Source organism: Podarcis melisellensis (genome assembly GCF_964234715.1).
Source record: "Podarcis melisellensis genome assembly, chromosome: 13".
NCBI classification, from domain to species: Eukaryota; Metazoa; Chordata; class Lepidosauria; order Squamata; family Lacertidae; genus Podarcis; species Podarcis melisellensis.
In genome coordinates, this window is record NC_138545.1 from 15272163 (window position 1) to 15290694 (window position 18532).

The 18532-nt window shown below is 43.9% G+C and overlaps 2 protein-coding genes across 2 annotated transcripts; both read right to left on the reverse strand.

Moving 5' to 3' along the window:
- Positions 1 to 3874: 3874 nt before the first annotated feature.
- On the reverse strand, positions 3875 to 7984 carry LOC309354738 (olfactory receptor 5V1-like; the record flags this gene model as incomplete). The annotated part of the gene is made up of 2 exons (XM_081884999.1): positions 3875 to 4843; positions 7934 to 7984. 2 exons carry the CDS (start codon positions 7982 to 7984, stop codon positions 3875 to 3877), a joined length of 1020 nt encoding a protein of 339 aa, XP_081741125.1.
- On the reverse strand, positions 7071 to 18438 carry LOC309354739 (uncharacterized protein). The gene is made up of 2 exons (XM_081885000.1): positions 14624 to 18438; positions 7071 to 10663 (listed from the first exon to the last, which is right to left on the reverse strand). Exons 1-2 carry the CDS (start codon positions 15565 to 15567, stop codon positions 9607 to 9609), a joined length of 2001 nt encoding a protein of 666 aa, XP_081741126.1. The 5' UTR covers positions 15568 to 18438; the 3' UTR covers positions 7071 to 9606.
- Between the last annotated feature and the right edge of the window lie 94 nt (positions 18439 to 18532).

An 18532-nucleotide genomic window follows, 5' to 3' on the forward strand; every position in this document is an offset into this window, starting at 1 on the left:
ATTTAAAACTTCAGTTGCAACTAGGCCCAAATTAGGTCTGAAATACTAGGGGATTGTTTGTTTCGTTTATTTAGGAAAGCGTTTATATATTGTCAGTTAGTACAACGGAACATGGCTGTGTACAACAGTGTATACGATAAAATCTAAAACACCATAAAAGCCATAAATAATGCTCATTATAGCAACTGCATTAAACAGTTACGTAGGCCTGTCTACATAAAAAAGTGTTGGCAGAGTTAGTAGATATTGAATGCTTTATTAATTATCCCTGCTACCAACATGTGTTTTCCACAGGAGTTTTAGAAATCATCGTATGGAGGGAATCAGTTCTGAGTGACACCAGCAGGGAAAGGGAGCTAAGAGCATCTTGCTAGTTTCAGATTGGCATATTGTTTGGCAGCAGCACACTGCTTTGTGAAGTTTCCTCCTCCCAATCTACTCTCTGTGGATCATTTGTAATCTTGCAAATACTTGTTTTTCAGTGTGTCGAGTGTACATGCAATATACCTGAGTGGGGAGGTGATATTTGAAAACTCTGGTAAGTTGCATTGAAAGACTTGTGTGAAACTTGCATTTCTTGGGTATGAAAATGAAGTGAGTAGATTCTCCCCCTAGGTGCTGAAAAGTGGCTAATGAAGAGTGGAAACTTGAAGAGAAGTTCATGTTCATAGAAGTAAGAAACACAACTATTAAAAAAAAAACCACAATGGTGTGACAAGAGTTTATTGACAGTGATACTGGATTACACAACACATCTCTTTACATGTTAGAAGAAAAGCCCAAAGAGATAATTGATAGTGGAATCTATATAAGTTTGTCATTGCTCTAACATTTCAGCTGTGGGGGGAAATGAGATTACCTATTTATTTATATTTACCTATTTATTTACTTCATTTTTACTCCACCTCAAGGTATGTACAAGACTAGGCACACACACAAAAAAAAATTGTTTGTTTAGTCGTGTCCGACTCTTCGTGACCCCATGGACCAGAGCACGCCAGGCACTTCTGTCTTCCACTGCCTCCCGCAGTTTGGTCAAACTCATGTTGGTAGCTTCGAGAACACTGTCCAACCATCTCGTCCTCTGTCGTCCCCTTCTCCTTGTGCCCTCCATCTTTCCCAACATCAGGGTCTTTTCCAGGGAGTCTTCTCTTCTCATGAGGTGGCCAAAGTATTGGAGCCTCAGGGCCCATTAACTCACCAAGAAACTTGTCTGGCTCCTTCAAAAATGGTACCCTCCCCCAACTGACAACAGTATGTTAACATTATGGTAAGATTGCATTATGTTAAGAAAACTAGAGGGACATCATGCTCCCTGCAGATATTGATATAAAAATGAAGCTTTATTCCTCTCCTTCCAAATATGACCATGCAAGTGTTTTTCCCTCCCAAATGAGTCCCACAGAGCATCGTTAAGTGTAATGAAGATGATGGAATCACCTGCAATTCCTCTGATATCAGGGGGGCACCTCAGATGAACACCCAACATGGGTAGTGCTGTATGAATAAGAATACCAAAAGCAATTATGGTGACACCTGAAGTCAGTGGCTTATTCAGTTATGTGGGGATGGCAGGATTAACCAAGCAATGGGAGGAGATACTTTGCATATGCTCGGAAACAACTTTATTGTATCGCAACGTAAGTCATCAGTGGGTCCAAGCACTAAGAATCATAGAATCATAGAATCATAGAATCATAGAGTTGGAAGAGACCACAAGGGCCTTCGAGTCCAACCCCCTGCCAAGCAGGAAACACCATCAGAGCACTCCTGACATATGGTTGTCAAGCCTCTGCTTAAAGACCTTCAAAGAAGGAGACTCCACCACACTCCTTGGCAGCAAATTCCACTGTCGAACAGCTCTTACTGTCAGGAAGTTCTTCCTAATGTTTAGGTGGAATCTTCTTTCTTGTAGTTTGGATCCATTGCTCCGTGTCCGCTTCTCTGGAGCAGCAGAAAACAACCTTTCTCCCTCCTCTATGTGACATCCTTTTATATATTTGAACATGGCTATCATATCACCCCTTAACCTCCTCTTCTCCAGGCTAAACATGCCCAGCTCCCTTAGCCGTTCCTCATGAGGAATCACACATGTGGTTGGTAGATGAGATGTACCATGAGATGTACTCATGAGGAATCACACATGTGGAGCTGGGCCTACATTTTGGAAGGCTTACCATTAAAATGTCTATAATTGACGGTACTTGGTGACCTCCAAGACAAAGCCCATAGAGGTTATTAAACCACAGGGAGATCATGCTCCTTGTAGGTATTGATGTTAAAATATAGCGACGGACATACACATTTCTCTCGTCCCAAAATGGGACCATGCAAGTGTTTTCACCTGCCTCATGAGTCCCACAGGTCATTGTTCACAATAATGGTGTAGTCTCCATCTCATCTACCAACACAGAGCTCCCTCCAAAAAGGTCCTCAGAAGATGTATAAAAATAATTATGGTTTCGTCCAAAGTCCATGGCTTTAATGTCCCTAGAACATCCAAACAGCACACATGGGGCCAAGCGAGAACACTCTCCTCATCATCCCTAGTACTTTCTGCTCACGGAAGTGGTTACTCTGTGTATGGACTCTACCACATCAAATTTCAGCACTTGAAAGGAAAGCTCCTGTACAGAAAACAATCTCCCCCATATGGAGGGGAAGAGAGGGAGAAGAGAGATGTTTAGTCTCCCATCTGACATGGCAAGAATCATATATGTAGCAATCTTTTCTCCCACTTGCCATCAAAAATAGTAAATCCCAGAATGACCGCTCCCCACCTCAAATGGGGGGCGCTTTTTGCGGGGTCGCGTGCAGCCCCTTGATCCTACACGATCCCCGGCAATGTAGCCTGTCTTCGCCTCAGATCTACATTTTCAATTGGAACAAACACAGAGCTGAAATAATAGGTTCTCAAAGTTTCACAAGGTTTCTTGCCTTAACCCTTGCTGTTAATCCAATCTACAAATCTCTAATACTCAGTACAAACAAACAAGCACATTCCTGCAAATAAAGAATTGTCAAAACAGGGAGTGGGTCATGCTGCAACCCCTTTTCCCTGATGTAGGGATAGGTGAATCAGTCAGTGTCAGTTTATCTTCGATTCTCATTTCTCTAGTCTTAAAATCAGGATTCCAGTCCACACAGGAGCCCTCACTTGAACAATACACCATCTTGGCAGTATCCTTTTCCATCATGTCTTCTTCAGCCTGGCTCTATGACCTCCTGGTGGGTCTTCTCTGTCATGTAAACTCTAGCAAACTGGTTCTCATAATTTTTTCTCTGGGCCACACTTTCAGAATAAAAATTACTTCACACCACACTGAATTGTTCATTGATAAGAAATACACTGGAAAGGGAAAAGGAACAACTAGCTGTGCTTGATTTATAACATAGAACACAACTACTTCATAATATGCTCATGGGACATCCAGAAAGTATTAAACAATGCAGCTACATAAGACCATGAACTATCCCGAAACTATAATATTGACCGTCCTTGGATCTTCCTGCCACACTTGGCATCCTCTCCTACCTTACCAGTGTGGCGCGCCACATCCTTTGACTCGTAAGATATGTGGAAAAATAAACCTATAACTGAAGCGACCAGAGGCACAAGGAGAACCAAGAATAAAAGTCTCCATATTACATCAAGCAAAATGTTCAACCAATTCGAAGTTACTTATCCCAAATGTCTGGAGAGAGTTTTACATTTTCTCTTTTACATATTCTTATTTTATGTATTCAATAAACTCCCACAAAACTGAGACAAAATGTTACCTTTGTTTTCCCTTTCAAAAAATATGTAGACTACACTTCCTTGGCTCAGATTTACTTATGTGTCTATTTTAATCTAACAGAGAAATACAAATAACTAAGACACACATTCCCTCTTTAAGCACATATGAACTATCACCCTCTTCAAGGTCACCTTTACTTCCTTATTCCTAAGGCTGTAGATCAAGGGATTCAACATGGAGGTAATCACCCCAGACAGCATGCTCACCATCCTGTCCCGGTCTGGATGGCGGCTGTTGAGAGGCCTAATGTAAGTGAAAATCATGGTACCATAGAAGAGGAGCACGACAATTACATGGGATGCACAAGTGGAGAAGGCCTTGCGTTTCCCCTCAGCAGAACGGATCCTAAGGATGGTGGAGATGATGTAGATGTAAGAGACCAGCGTCACAAAGAAAGCCCCCACACCCAAAAACCCACCAACAATAAGGACCAACATTTCAGCTGTGTAAGTAGAAGCGCACGATAATGCCTGCACTGGTGCGATGTCACAGTAGTATTGATTGACTTTATTGGATCTGCAGAAAGGTAGAGTGAACGTCATTACTGTGTGCAGAAGGGAGTTGAGGAACCCTGTGACCCAGGTAACCGCTGCCAGCTGAAGACAAAGCTTCTTACTCATGATAACTGTGTATCGTAGAGGGTTGCATATGGCCACATAGCGGTCATAGGCCATGGCAGACAAGAGGTAGACCTCTGTCCCTACCAGTGCCACCAGGAAGTAGAGTTGTAGCACACAGCCAGCAAAGGAAATGGTATTGATCTCTAACAAGAAGTTCTCCAGCATCTTGGGCACTGTAGCTGTCGGGAAGCAGATGTCCAGCAAGGAAAGGTGGCTGAGGAAGAAATACATGGGGGTGTGCAAGTGAGAGCTAATTCCTATGGCAAGAAGAATTGTGCCGTTTCCTACCAGTGTGATCAGGTAGATGAGCAAAATGGCAGCAAACAGGGAGAAGCGAACCACAGGGAGATTAGAAATTCCCATTAGGATGAATTGTGTCACTAGCGTGCCGTTCCCAATTTCTCCGTTCAGAAAGGAGATTTCCTGGAAGAGTTTGAAAGCATAAGAGACACATAAAGCATGTTGAAGGCCTCTCCTTTTGTTTTAATGGCCCTGAACAATTTTGTATCATCAACAAACCTGGCCACCTGACACCTCATCACTTAGGAAGAAGATTAAAAGCACAGGTCCCAATACAGAACCTTGGGGGGGACTCTTTCTAAATCTCTCCAGTTGGAGAAGTGTCCCTTTATTCCTCTGCTTCTTTCTAACATAGCCAATTCCTAATCCGCAAGAGTGTTTGCCACCTAGCCACCTGAAGCCTTCTGGAGAACTCAAACATTTGCTTACCATTTCCTAATATTTTGTTGGGCCTAATACAGTCTTTACTCGAATGTGGGTTTTTGAATTTTTCTGTGAGAACGCTCATCTAAGACATCTTCCTATTCACCTGAACATCCTTTCCAGAACATTCCATATATCACTCCCATTCCATAGATCCTTTCTATTGAGGAGCCTTGCTCCTTCTATCTGTACTAGCTAAGGGCTTATCTATGCTTACCTTTCCTCAGCTCTTTCCGGTCACAGTCTGCATTCTAAATCTCCATGTCCAAGCACCGTGTTGTTGTTGTTCCAGAGCAGCGCCTGTGAAAAGCCACTCTCTAAAGCTCAGTAGGAGCAAACAGCAATCTGTGGAGAACCCGAACTGATGTTTGCTCCGACTGAGTGCTAAAGAGCATATTTTTGTGGGGAAAACTTTGAGGTAAAAAATAGAGGACATGGAGCTTTTAAGTGGGGACCTGTACCTGGAAAGAGTGGAGCAAAAGATGAGTGTAATTAACCCTTATAAACATTACGTGTTCCCAGCTTCCTTCATCTTTGACCTTAATCATAACAATACCCCCATTAAACTAATAGCTAATACACACTTGCAATGACTGGCGCATATTCACACTTAAGAATGCCTTTCATCCGGCTTGAGATCAAGGAAGAGTCTGTTCCTCCAGCAGCCCAGCCTTTCCCTTTAAGTCCCAGCATGAGGAGCACAAGGGAATCGCAGGCGCCAGAGCTCTGCCTCAGCACCAGCAAACATCTCTTTATGTCTCCAATGACCAATGATAAGAAAAAAAATGTGTCCTTGATTTCCCAGCACAATAAGCTGAAGCCCTGTGAATAATATTCATTCACGAAGCTGCTCCCTGGAATATTAAGATAATGCAATCTATGTTTCATGTGTTCCAATTTACCCAAGTTTGAAGTGGTTCTGGTCCAGGCATTCTGCCCTTAGCAGGGGGGCCAACCTGATCAATCGTCCCCCCCACAGTTCAGCTACTTCCCTCTTCCCTTAAAGAGCCACATCCGGGGAGTCTTACAATAAGCCCAGTCTATGTATTCTGAGTCCCTCCGAACAAGTGTCTATACTGTTTCTTATAGGGACACGAGTGGCGCTGTGGTCTAAACCACTGAGCCTCTTGGGCTTGCCGATCAGAAGGTCAGCGGTGGTCTGAATCCCCGCAACGGGGTGAGCTCCCATTGCTCTGTCCCAGCTCCTGCCAACCTAGCAGTTCGAAAGCACACCAGTGCAAGTAGATAAATAGGTACTGCTGTGGTGAGAAGGTAAACAGCGTTTCCATGTGCTCTGGTTTCCGTCACAGTGTTCTGTTGCACCAGAAGCGGTTTAGTTATGCTGGCCACATGACCCGGAAAGCTGTCTGTGGACAAACGCCAGCTCCCTCGGCCTGAAAGCGAGATGAGTGCCGCAACTGCATGGATGCCTTTGACTGGACTTAACTGTCCAGGGTTCCTTTACCTGTACCTTTTTTGCTGTTTCTTATAGAACCAATTCTTATAGAACCAGTTTAAACAAATACATAGCTTAGCAGGTCTCAAGTACATCCAGCAGAGTTGAAATAGATAAGAGTTTTTAATAGATAACAAATTGGATAGTTAAAAAGATGTGGATTACATGGAGTAGTAGAAAACCAAAGGAACCAGGAAAAAGGTGGAAGGGAAGTCATATTCAGGTTTTCATGGATTTACCTGGGGAAAGCAGCAAGGCAAAGGGGGGAAAGTGTTTGGAATCTACATAAAGAATAAGAGAGCAAGAAGAACATACGTTTAAAGAAGACTGGAACATGTTTATTGAGTATATGGAAAATAAGTGTGTACATCTGATAATGCTGGCAGTGTTCAGATAAATTCAGCAGAGTAAATGAATCTTGATGGATGTACCGTAATAGTGGAAAATTGATTTGAATGGTTAATGTAAAATATGCAGGGATGTAAGATATGTAAAATGAACCATGGAAAGAGAAGAAATGAAGTTATTGGATATTTTATTTTATATTTATAATGTTTTTATTCAGTTTTTTCAACTTACATTTATATTCAAATAGTAAGCATAATCATAAACATATAGGATTTCCTGAATCCTTGCACTTCCCTCCCCCCCTCCATGGATTCCATTGTCAATCTTTTTCAACTGCATTCCATTTTTACCATAGTTCTTGTTAGATTACAAGTGTTGTTACAATCCTGCCAAAGTTTTTAGTTGTTTACAGTGTTCTCCGAGGTAACTTATAAATGTTTCCCATACTTGTTAAAGTTTCTGTCTTCTTGGTTTCTAATTTTTTCAGTCATTTCCGCCATTTCTGTGTAGTCCATCATCTTTATCAACCATTCTTCTCTGGTCAGGACTTTAACTTCTTTTGATCTCTGGGCCAAAAGTATCCACGTTGCTGTCATTGCATACATGAATACTCTTTTCTGTTCCTTTGGTATTTCTGCACCTAAAATTCCTGGTAAAAAAGGCTTCTGGTTTTTCCCCACAAAAGTTATTTTAAACATTTTTTTCAACTAATTGTATATCATTTCCCAGAATGCTTTTGTTATTTTGCACATCCACCACATACAGTAGAAGGTGCCTTCTTTCTCCTTATATTTTCAACAAATATTTGAAGCAATTTTATACATTTTTGCTAGTTTAGTAGGTGTTAGATACCAACGATACATCATTTCCATATAGTTTTCCTTCAACATACAACATGCTGTAAATTTTAAATCTTCCCTCCATAACTTTTCCCAAGATGAAAATTGTATATTATGCCCAATATCTTTTGCCCATTGTATCATTACCGATTTAACTTCTTCATCTTTAGTATACCATTCTAGCAACAGCTTATACATTTTTGAAAGTAACTTCACATTATTTTCAAGTAAATCTTTTTCAAACCTTGAAATTTCCTTATTAAATCCATTCCTTTTATCCATGTTAAATATATCATTTAATTGGGTATATTGTAACCAATCAGTTACTAAGCGTCTTATATCCTCTATTTTTTTCCTTTTAAAGTATTGTTCTACTTCCGTTAACAGCTCTTTATATAACAGCCCATTCACTTTTTGCATTTAACTTTCAAGGATATAACTTCCAGTGGGGAGAGCCACCATCTTGTAGTTTTTTATAATATTTTGTTGATAAACCATCTGACCCTGGTGATTTACCTAATTTCGTTTGATTAATTACCTGATGCAGTTCCACTGTTGCCAAGTGAGGATTACCAGGTAAGATCCTCCCTCTATTGTGTGGGCAGGTAATCCCTCCCCCTACCTGGCCTGGTTTCCCTGGCAACGCTTCCCCCAAGTGGGATTGGACAACTCACTGAGGTAGGCGGTGACCTCCAGGTATCCCACCTGAGGGAAGGCAAAGCCTATGCTGATGGGGCCACTCCAGATCCAGGGCTGCACGCGTCCACGCAAAGGGCGCCCCCCGTTTTAAGCGGGGAGCGGTCATTGGTGCATTTAAATCATTAATTTTCTCTTTAGGAAATTTTGGTACATTATTCTGCTTTAAATATTCCACAATTCTGTCCTTATTTTCTTTACCGGCTAAATATAGCTCTGTGTAATGTCTTACAAATTGTCTTCAAAGAGAAGTCATTGGATATTTTAAAATTTGTAAAACATTTATTTGAAAAGAGTGGCTGAGGGTGTGGTTGGTTGTCTTTGGTTGGCTTTAGTGAGAGCTGTTTTTGTGTGTGAGCATGTATTTTTGAATCATATTAGCCAGATTGATTCGCATGCTGTTGGAGGATTCTTGTTGTTCTCTTGTTGGGCTGTGTATGTGATAAAGGGGAACCAAACCAGGGTGAAGGCGTCTTCCTCTATTTGTCCCTGTGTCAGTTTCAGTTTCTCAAACTTCTTTTCTCTGGGCCACACTTTCAGAATAAAAATTACCTCACACCACACTGAATTGTTTATTGATGAGAAATACATTGGAAAAGGAAAAGGAACAACTCCCAGCAGTGCTTGATTTATAACATAGAACACAACTACTTCATAATATGCTCATGGGACATCCAGAAAGTATTAAGCAATGCAGCTACACAAGAACATGAACCATCCCCAAAATATAATACTCAGCGTCCTTGGATATTCTTGCCACACTTGCCATCCTCTACTGCCACACCAGTGTGGCACGCCACATCCTTTGACTCACAAGATATGCGGAAACATAAACCTATAACTGAAATGACCAGAGCCACAAGGAGAACCAAGAATAAAAGTCTCCCTATCACATCAAGCAAAATGTTCAACCAATTCAAAGTTACTTATTCCTGGTGTCTAGAGAGACTGATGGGAGAGAGAGTTTTACAATTTTTTTCTTTTTGGTATTCAAAAAAACTCAGGAAACTGAGGCAAAGGGTTACCTGTGTTTTCCCTTTCAAAAATTGGATATACTGTACTACTTTTCCTTGGCTCAGGATTACTTATGCGCTCATTCCAACTTAACTGAGAAATACAAATAACTAAGCCACACATTTGCTCTTTAAGCATTTATGAACTATTACCCTCTTCAAAGCCCCTTTCACCTCCTTATTTCTGAGACTGTAGATCAAGGGGTTCAACATGGGCGTAATTACCCCATAGAGCATGCTCACCATCCTGTCCTGGTCTGGATGGTGGCTGGAAGAAGGCCTTAAGTAAGTGAAGAGGATTGTGCCATAGAAGAGGCCCACTACCATAAGATGAGAGGCACAAGTGGAGAAGGCCTTGCGTTTCCCCTCAGCAGAACGTATCCTAAGGATGGTGGAGATGATGTGGATGTAGGAGACCAGCGTCACCAGAAAAGCCCCCACACCCAAAATCCCACCAACAATGAAGACAACCATCTCAGCCACATAGGTGGAAGCACATGATAAGGCCAAGACTGGAGGGATGTCACAGTAATATTGATTGACTCTATTGGATCTGCAGAAAGGTAAAGTGAAAGTCAACACTGTGTGTAGAAGGGAGTTGAGGAACCCTGTGACCCATGTACCAGCAGCCATCTGAAGACACAGCTTCTTGCTCATGATGACCGTGTATCGCAGAGGGTTGCATATGGCCACATAGCGGTCATAGGCCATGAGAGCCAAGAGGAAGACCTCTGTCCCTGCCAAGGCTATCAGGAAGTAGAGTTGCAGCACACAGCCAACAAAGGAAATGGTATTGCTCGCTGACAAGAGGTTCTCCAGCATCTTGGGCACCGTAGCTGTGGGGCAGCAGATGTCCAGCAGGGAAAGATTAGTGAGGAAGAAATACATGGGGTTGTGCAAATGAGAGTCAGCTGCTATGGCAAGCAAGATAGCACCATTTCCTATCAGGGTGACCAGGTAGATGAGGAAAAAGGCAGCAAAGAGGGAGAAGCGGACAGCTGGGAGATCAGAAAGTCCGGTTAGGATAAATTCTGTCACTAGGGTGCCATTCCCTATTTCACCATTCAGAAAGGAGCTTTCCTGGAAGAGTTTGGAAGCATAAGAGACACATGAAACATGTTGAATGCTGCGGGCATAGTAGGGATTGAGATGAGCTCCAAGAGGATCTCTCCAAATCGGGATTGTGAGAAATTAAATGGGAAAGTACAATTCAATGTAAGAGAATGTGAAGGGATCCACACTGGGGCAAACGATCCAATATTCACATTTACCTCAATGGGGTTTGGACACTGGGTCAACATCTTTACTGAGCCATCAATTTACAACCCCAAGGTCTCTTTCCTGGTCAGCCACTGGAAGTTGTGACCCCATGTGTAAATATGTGAGATTAAGATTTATTCTTTTTTTTTTTTTTTGCACCAACATGCATCACTTGTTTACATTTAATTGTATTTCCCATCTTATTTCATTCGGTTTGAGTAGGTCCTTCAGAGCTCTTTGCAATCGCTTTTTGTTTTAATGGCACTGAACAATTAGTATCATTAACAAACTTGGCTACCTCAATTCTCACACCTGACACCTCATCACTTAGGAACAAGATTAAAAGCACAGGTCCCAATACCGAACCTTGGGGGACTCCACTTTCTGAAACTCTCCAGTAGGAGAAGTGTCCGTTTAATCCTTTGCTTTCTTTTACTTAACCAATTCCTTATCTGCAAGAGTGTTTACTACCTAGCCAGCTGAAGCATTCTGGAGAACTCAAAGATTTGCTTTCCATTCCATAACATTTTGTTTGGCCTAATAAAGCCTTTGTTCTAAACAGGATTTTTGAATTTTTCTGTGAGAATTCTCATCTAAGGCATCTTTCTATTCACCTGAACATCCTTTCCAGAACATTCCATGTACCACTCCCTTACCATATAACCTTGCCATTGAGGAGCCTTGCTCCTTCTCTCTGCACTCGCTAAGGGCTTATCTACACTCACCATTCCTCCGCTCTTTCCAGTCACGGTTCCCACTTTAAAGTTCCATGTCCAAACATCTTTTTTTTTTTTTTTACTCCAGAGCTTTGCCTGTGAAAGCCGACTCTCTAAAGCTCAGTAGGAGCAGACAGCAATCTGTGGAGAACCCAAATTGATGTTTGCTCCGATTGAGCACTGAAGAGTAGGTTTCCACAGGGAAACTCTGAAGCAAAAAAACCCTCCGCATCTTTTAAGCACTGACCTGTGCCTGGAAAGAGTGGAGCAAAAGGCAAGTGTTCCCCACTTCCTGCATCCTTGACCTTCATCATAACAGCCCCATTAAGCCAATAGCTAATACACACTTGCAATGACTGGTGCATATTCATTCCTCCAAAGGTCTCACTTAAGAATGCCTCTCATCTGCCTTGAGATCAAGGAAGAGTCTGTTCCTCCAGCAGCCCAGCCTTTCCCTTTAAGTCCCAGCATGAGGAGCCAGAGCTCTGCCTCAGTGCCAGCAAACATCTCTTTATGTCTCCAATGACCAATGATGAGACAAAAAGGTGTGCTTGATTTCCCAGCACAATAAGCTGCAGCCCTGGGAAAATTATTCATTCCAGAAGCTGCTCCCTGTACTGTTAAGGGAATGCAGTCTGTGTTTTATGTATTCAAGTTCACCAAAGTGTGAAGCAGTTCTGGTCCACGTCCCCCCCCCCAAAAAAAAAGGTCAGGAGCTGTAGAGACTAGTCCTTCAGGTTATTGAAGAGAGATTTTTTTGTGGGCTTTTATCGTGTCTTGTGTGCAGAGGCGTACCTAGGCTCCCTTGCACCCTTCACAAGGACCTGTATTGGGGCCTCTGAAGCTGGAATAGAACAGGGACAAGAAACTCAAAAAGATTTCTTTTCATTTCCTTTCATGCCCCACCAGTGACATTCTCCATGGTAATCACAGTCTGGGCTGCTTCTCCTCCTCCTCCTCCTCCATCGGTCCATTTTCTGAGCATGCAGGCAGGCTCCTAGCCACTCTGAGGCAGAGTGGAGAGTCACGGTTTTTGTGCTCCCCCTGGCCCTGAGCGGACCAACTCCTAGGTGCACCCCTGTATGTGTGTTTGAGTTTGTTCTAAATAAAGTAGTTTGGCCAGCATCCCTCCTGTAAAGAGTGCATCTTATGCTCCCCACAGTTCAGCTACTTCCCTCACAAGCTTAAAAGGCCGCATCTAGGGAGCCTGAAACCAAGCCCAGTCTATGTATTTTGAGTCCTTACAAACAAGTGTCTACAGATGCAGCTCAGTCAACTTCTGAATGAGCCCCAGAACAGTTATAAAACTGTTAGGAGATTATGTCGAAGCAGTTATGAAAACAGTTATGGAAGGTCATTGCTAAGGGTAATGAATGTCTATGAAAAAATTTACATATACTTGGGAAGATAGGCGAACTAATGCCAGTGTACTGGAAGAAGCAAAGATCACCAGTGTCGAAGCAATGATTCTTCAACACCAACTTCATTGGACTGGTCATGTTGTGTGGATGCCTGATGATCGTCTTCCAAAGCAACTACTCTATTACAAACTTTAAAATGGAAAGCGTAATGCTGGTGGTCAACAAAAGAGGTTTAAAGACTGTCTCAAGGCAAATCTAAAAAAATGTAGTATAAACACTAACAACTGGGAAATATTGTGAGCACTCCAACTGGAGAACAGCCTTTACAGATGTTGTGGGCTCTGAAGACGCTCAAACTCAGGATGAAAGGGAGAAACGTGCTAAGAGGAAGGCACACTTGGCAAACCCTCACCATGATCAACTCCTATCCAGAAACCTACGTTCCCCACTGTGGAAGGATGTGTGGATCCAGTATTGGCCTCCACTGTCACTTGGGGACTCACTGTTAAAACTGTGTTTATGGAAGACAATCTTACTCAGCTACGAGTGATCGCCAAAGAAATAAAGAAGCAGCCATCTCCAACTCCTCTACATAGGGCTTATCCACATTTACCTTTTGTCTCGCACTTTCTAGGCAACAGGTCCTCACTTTCCCAGTCCATGTCCAAGCAAAGGATACTTGTGTTTTGGTCTCGTGCTCTCATGTGAATCAGCTCCTTCCTGCGAGAGCTCAGAACCAGAAAATGAGGGTCCTGATTTTGATCAGCAAGATGTTGGAGGTATGCAATACACAAGTGCACCATGACCCCTCTTCTGCCCCTCTGTGCCTGGCAGGAATTATAGTTAATAATTTGTCTACTTTGTCATGTTTCTCCCAATGAACCTTGATTATCTGAAAAACCATGATCCATCTCCATTGTTCCCCAAAGTACCTAACAGGGGCATTCTGTGGTGCAGATTAAATGACCTACACTTACGGTACCTCCTTTTGGTATTCTGGTTAGTGTGCAGGTTGGTTCATCTCTACCAAACCAACCATAATTTGTCCTCCAGTAACACAGAACCAGGGGACACGGGTGGCGCTGTGGGTAAAAGCCTCAGCGCCTAGGGCTTGCTGATCGAAAGGTCGGCGATTCGAATCCCCGCGGCGGGGTGCGCTCCCGTTGCTCGGTCCCAGCACCTGCCAACCTAGCAGTTCGAAAGCACCCCCGGGTGCAAGTAGATAAATAGGGACCGCTTACTGGCGGGAAGGTAAACGGCGTCTCCGTGTGCGGCTCTGGCTCGCCAGAGCAGCGATGTCACGCTGGCCACGTGACCCGGAAGTGTCTCCGGACAGCGCTGGCCCCCGGCCTCTTTATTGAGATGGGCGCACAACCCTAGAGTCTGTCAAGACTGGCCCGTACGGGTAGGGGTACCTTTACCTTTTAACACAGAGCCAGAATCTCTGTGGGAGGCAGTTCCCCTAGCATAGGGGTGGGAACCTGTAGCTCTCCAGATGTTGTAAGACTTCCAACTCAGATCAACCTCAGCCAGTGTAGCTGAAGGTTAGGATTTATAGGATTCATAATCCCACAGCATCTGGATTGCCCTGCCTTAACCCGGCATTTGAGCTAAATTCCTTGCAGTATTTATGTTTCCTGAACACAGGGAAGCAGCTTGGGGCTATTTAGAGGCACATGTCCTCAGCAAGTGTGGTAAGAATTTAGATGAAAACAGGTTTTCTGTCAGAAAAGTTTTATTCAAGTTTATTATATGGGTGGTGCCCTGAGGTACCATCCCAGCGACGATCACTTTTTACATTCCACACAACATAGTTTCCTACCCATGGTTTTCATCAAGGCCGCTTTGACCTCCTTGTTCCTCAAACTGTAGATTATGGGGTTCAACATGGAGGTCACAACTGTGTAGAACAAGGCCAGCAGCTTGTCGCTTGATGCCGAGTAGCTGGATTTGGGCCTAAGGTACGTAATGATGCCTGAACCGTAGAACAGGGAGACAACGATGAGATGGGACGAGCAAGTGGAGAAGGCCTTGTGCCTGCCCTCGGCTGATGGCATCCTCAAAATAGAGGTGATGATGTATACATAGGACGTGAGGATCAGAAGGAAAGGGGCCGTGATGAAAAGTACAGCCACCATATAGACTGCAACAACGTTCATTGAAGTATCGCCACATGCTAGCGTCAGGAGAGGAGGGATGTCACAGAAGAAGTGGTTGATCCTGTTGGGCCCGCAGTAGGTCAGGCTAAAGACATAGTTCGTTTGACCCAGTCCAACCATCACTCCCACCGACCATGAGGCCACTGAAAGCTGGGCACAGACGCCTCGGTTCATGACAACACTGTACCGCAACGGGTTGCAAATGGCCACATAGCGGTCGTAAGCCATGGCAGCAAGGAGACAGCATTCCGTGATGCCAAAGAGGGTGAAAAAGTACATCTGGGTAGCGCAGCCCCAGAGAGAGATCCTCCCATTCTCCGACAACAGGTTAGCCAGCATCTTGGGGACAATGGCTGTGGTGTAGCATATTTCCAACAGAGACAGGTTCGTCAAGAAGAAGTACATGGGCGTGTGGAGGGCCGGGTTTAACTTGATCACGGTGGTGATGATGGAATTCCCTGCGAGCGACACAGTGTACATGGAAAGGACCAGCGCAAAAAGGAGCATTCGCAGCTGCGGCAGCCCAGAGAAACTGACAAAGATGAACTCGCTCACCAGGGAAGAATGATTGGTCATGGCCCGCAACAGAGAATGACTCAGCTGCAGAAGATCGGAAACATAGATGGGGAAAGCTAGCCAGTCGCAAATGATCTACAGTTCTCTTCCCATTGCTTAGCACAGGGCTTACCCACACTCGCCTTTGCCTCTCTGTCCAGCAAAGTTCTGTGTCCAAGTGTGGTTTTTTTGCTCCAGAGCTTTTCCCACAAAAAAAATCTGCTCTTCCACACTCAATGAGAGCAAACATCAATTCAGGTTATCTGCGGGTTGCTGTTTGCGCTGATTGAATTTTAAAGAGCGTGTTCTTGTGGGGAAAGCACCAGAGTGGCAGGGAAAGGGTGCTTGGACGCTGTGCTTTAAAGTGTGGGCCATGCCTGGAAAGAGCAGAGGAAAAGTGGATTAGCCCTGGCAGAGGTTTCGGGACTTAATTTTGACTTATCTGACACACACACACTGACTTGGAAGTCCCCCCTTTTAGCGTCAGATGTATGGGGTTGTGGTGTGGAGCTAAGGTGAAGAAAATATACACACACAAGATTTCAGCAGGAAGTTACAGGGTGAGCAAAATTTGGGAACAAAGCAGCATGTCCTCTTCAAAACTTTTGTGGGAGCAAATAGTATTGAGAGCAGCATCACATATAACCACGGCAGTACCCCAATGAGCACAAATAAACATGAATGCACAACAGAGGGGACTTTGAAGGATCCCATGAATTGAATATGCTGCGGATCTTCCCCATGCAAGGAACACATTTTGCCACTGCTCAAAAGAAAGCCTGATACCTGCACCTTGGGAAACAAAACTGTTCACTAACCAGGCATCTAATCTGGAAAGAAAAGGCATCTAACATGTTTCTTTCCCATAAAAACTGACCTGTGGAAGACCTCTGATCATCCTATGTGACAGTCGGTGTTTTCAGGATGGGGAAGGCAGAGCTAACACGTTTTTCTGTTTACAAAAATGAGCTGGTTGATACTTCTGAAAAGCTCACGGGGAGGACACGAAGACAGGAGCTCAGCTGCATTGTTTGTCCCCAGTACCTGATCTTCTCCAGAAGTAGACTGCATCTAAACGTGGAGATCATGTTTTGCAACCAAGACTAACAGCTGTGGATAAACCCAGCTTCTGTTAACTTGCCTAATATTTGAACTATCACATCTTGCTACACTGGAATTACCCCGAGGCAATTTTTAAAACTCAAAATGAAGTTCTGAAATCAAGTTTTGACTGATCAATCAATGCATACTTTACAGCCTTAGCGGGTGACTCAGTGGAGCATTTGCCAAGGCTGGCTGCAATGCCAAACCAATTTGTGGGAAAACACTAATCTCCAAATGAACTATAGAATGCAAGTTCTGCTGAAGGAAGCCATTTGGGCCTGTTGCTCTCCAGATGTTCTTGGATTACAAATCCCATCATCCCTGACGTACTGAGAACTGAAGTCCAGCAACATCCGCCCAGCAGCAGGTTGCCTCAAGCAAGATTTTTAAGCTGAACGTTATTGCACTCAGATACAGTGCATATAGCATTATTCTCTTATTTTGAGTTGGTTTCCTGTAAAATTCTGTGTGAGTGACTATCGCACTATAGTGGGCGCTATATGTGTGTTGTTTCAGAATGCATCATAATCATTCCAGAAATCTGGAAGGAGTAAAACGGCTCTTACGTCTACCAAGCATTCAAACAAGCAACACCCAAACTGATGCCTCCCAAGAGCAGATGTAAATAGAACAGATCAAGGAAGAACTGAGCCACAAATGCCTTTAGAAAGGTGCACTGATGCTAAAATTTAAACAACACTCTCCCTGTTCAGACACACAGACAACTTGCACTCACCTCTGAAAACATGACCCAACCCATCATCTGAGAAGCCTCCAGGCTGATCTGACTGATACCTTTCTACCATCACATCTTCCTCCCCTGAGGCGTCATCAGTAGACCCACACCCTCCCTTTCCCAGAAGCATCCAGGTATAACAAGTCTCTTTGGGTACAGTTTCTGCAGGGATCTGGCCCTCCAGCTCCCTTAGATGCTTGTCAGACAAAGCTGTGCTGTTGGCAATTGTCTGAGGACACCATTTCGCTTCGTCCTGTTTACAAGAAGAGAAAGGAATCTGAGCAGCCCGGAAAGGAGGGCCGCCTCTGTACCTCCGGAAGTTCTTGAACTCCATCTCCCATCAGCCCCAGCCAGCACAAGCCAACAGTCGGGGATGATGGGAGCTGTAGTTCAAACACCTGGATGGGCCGCAGGTTAGCCAACGCTGCTCCAGAGTTGCCAATATCTTTGGCAGAGAGTAAGCTAGGGAGACTAATCCTGGCTTTGCAGGTATCTGCTTTTGCACACACACACAGGGCTCGCTGCAATTAACAGGAAACATTTTATTCCGATGGCAAAACGTTTCAACTTCTGCCTTCCTCTACTGCTAAAATTAAAAATTGAATGATGCTGTTGTCAAGGTGGCAGTTTTGGAGATGTTCAGAAAGGCATCGTTCGCTGAAGCTACGGGATGTTGGTGCTGCCCTCTCCAGGCTGCGGTCATGTGGCTTTAATGTGTCTTGCATGTACATTTAGAACAGGCTTCCTCAACCTCGGCCCTCCAGATGTTTTGGGACTACAATTCCCATCATCCCTGACCACTGGTCCTGGGAGTTGTAGGCCAAAAACATCTGGAGGGCCAAGGTTGAGGAAGCCTGGTTTAGAGGTTTCCCCCTCTTTGCTAAAGTAGGAGGATCAGTTGGTGTCTCTAAATCTGACACTCCGTGGTTCCCATTTCAGAACCGAAACGTTTAGCTTCTGGCTGCTCTACCTCTTCAGTCAAAATTGCAGATGTGTGGCTTCTAAAACATGAGCATAGGTCATTTGTCGTTTTATATTGTCCAGAGCTTCATCGTTTACTTTCAGGTCTCTTTTCTGCCCTCCCTCCCTCGTCCTATATCACTAGCCTTATCTGTGCCAATATTTCCTTCAAGGCAGTGCCCCAGG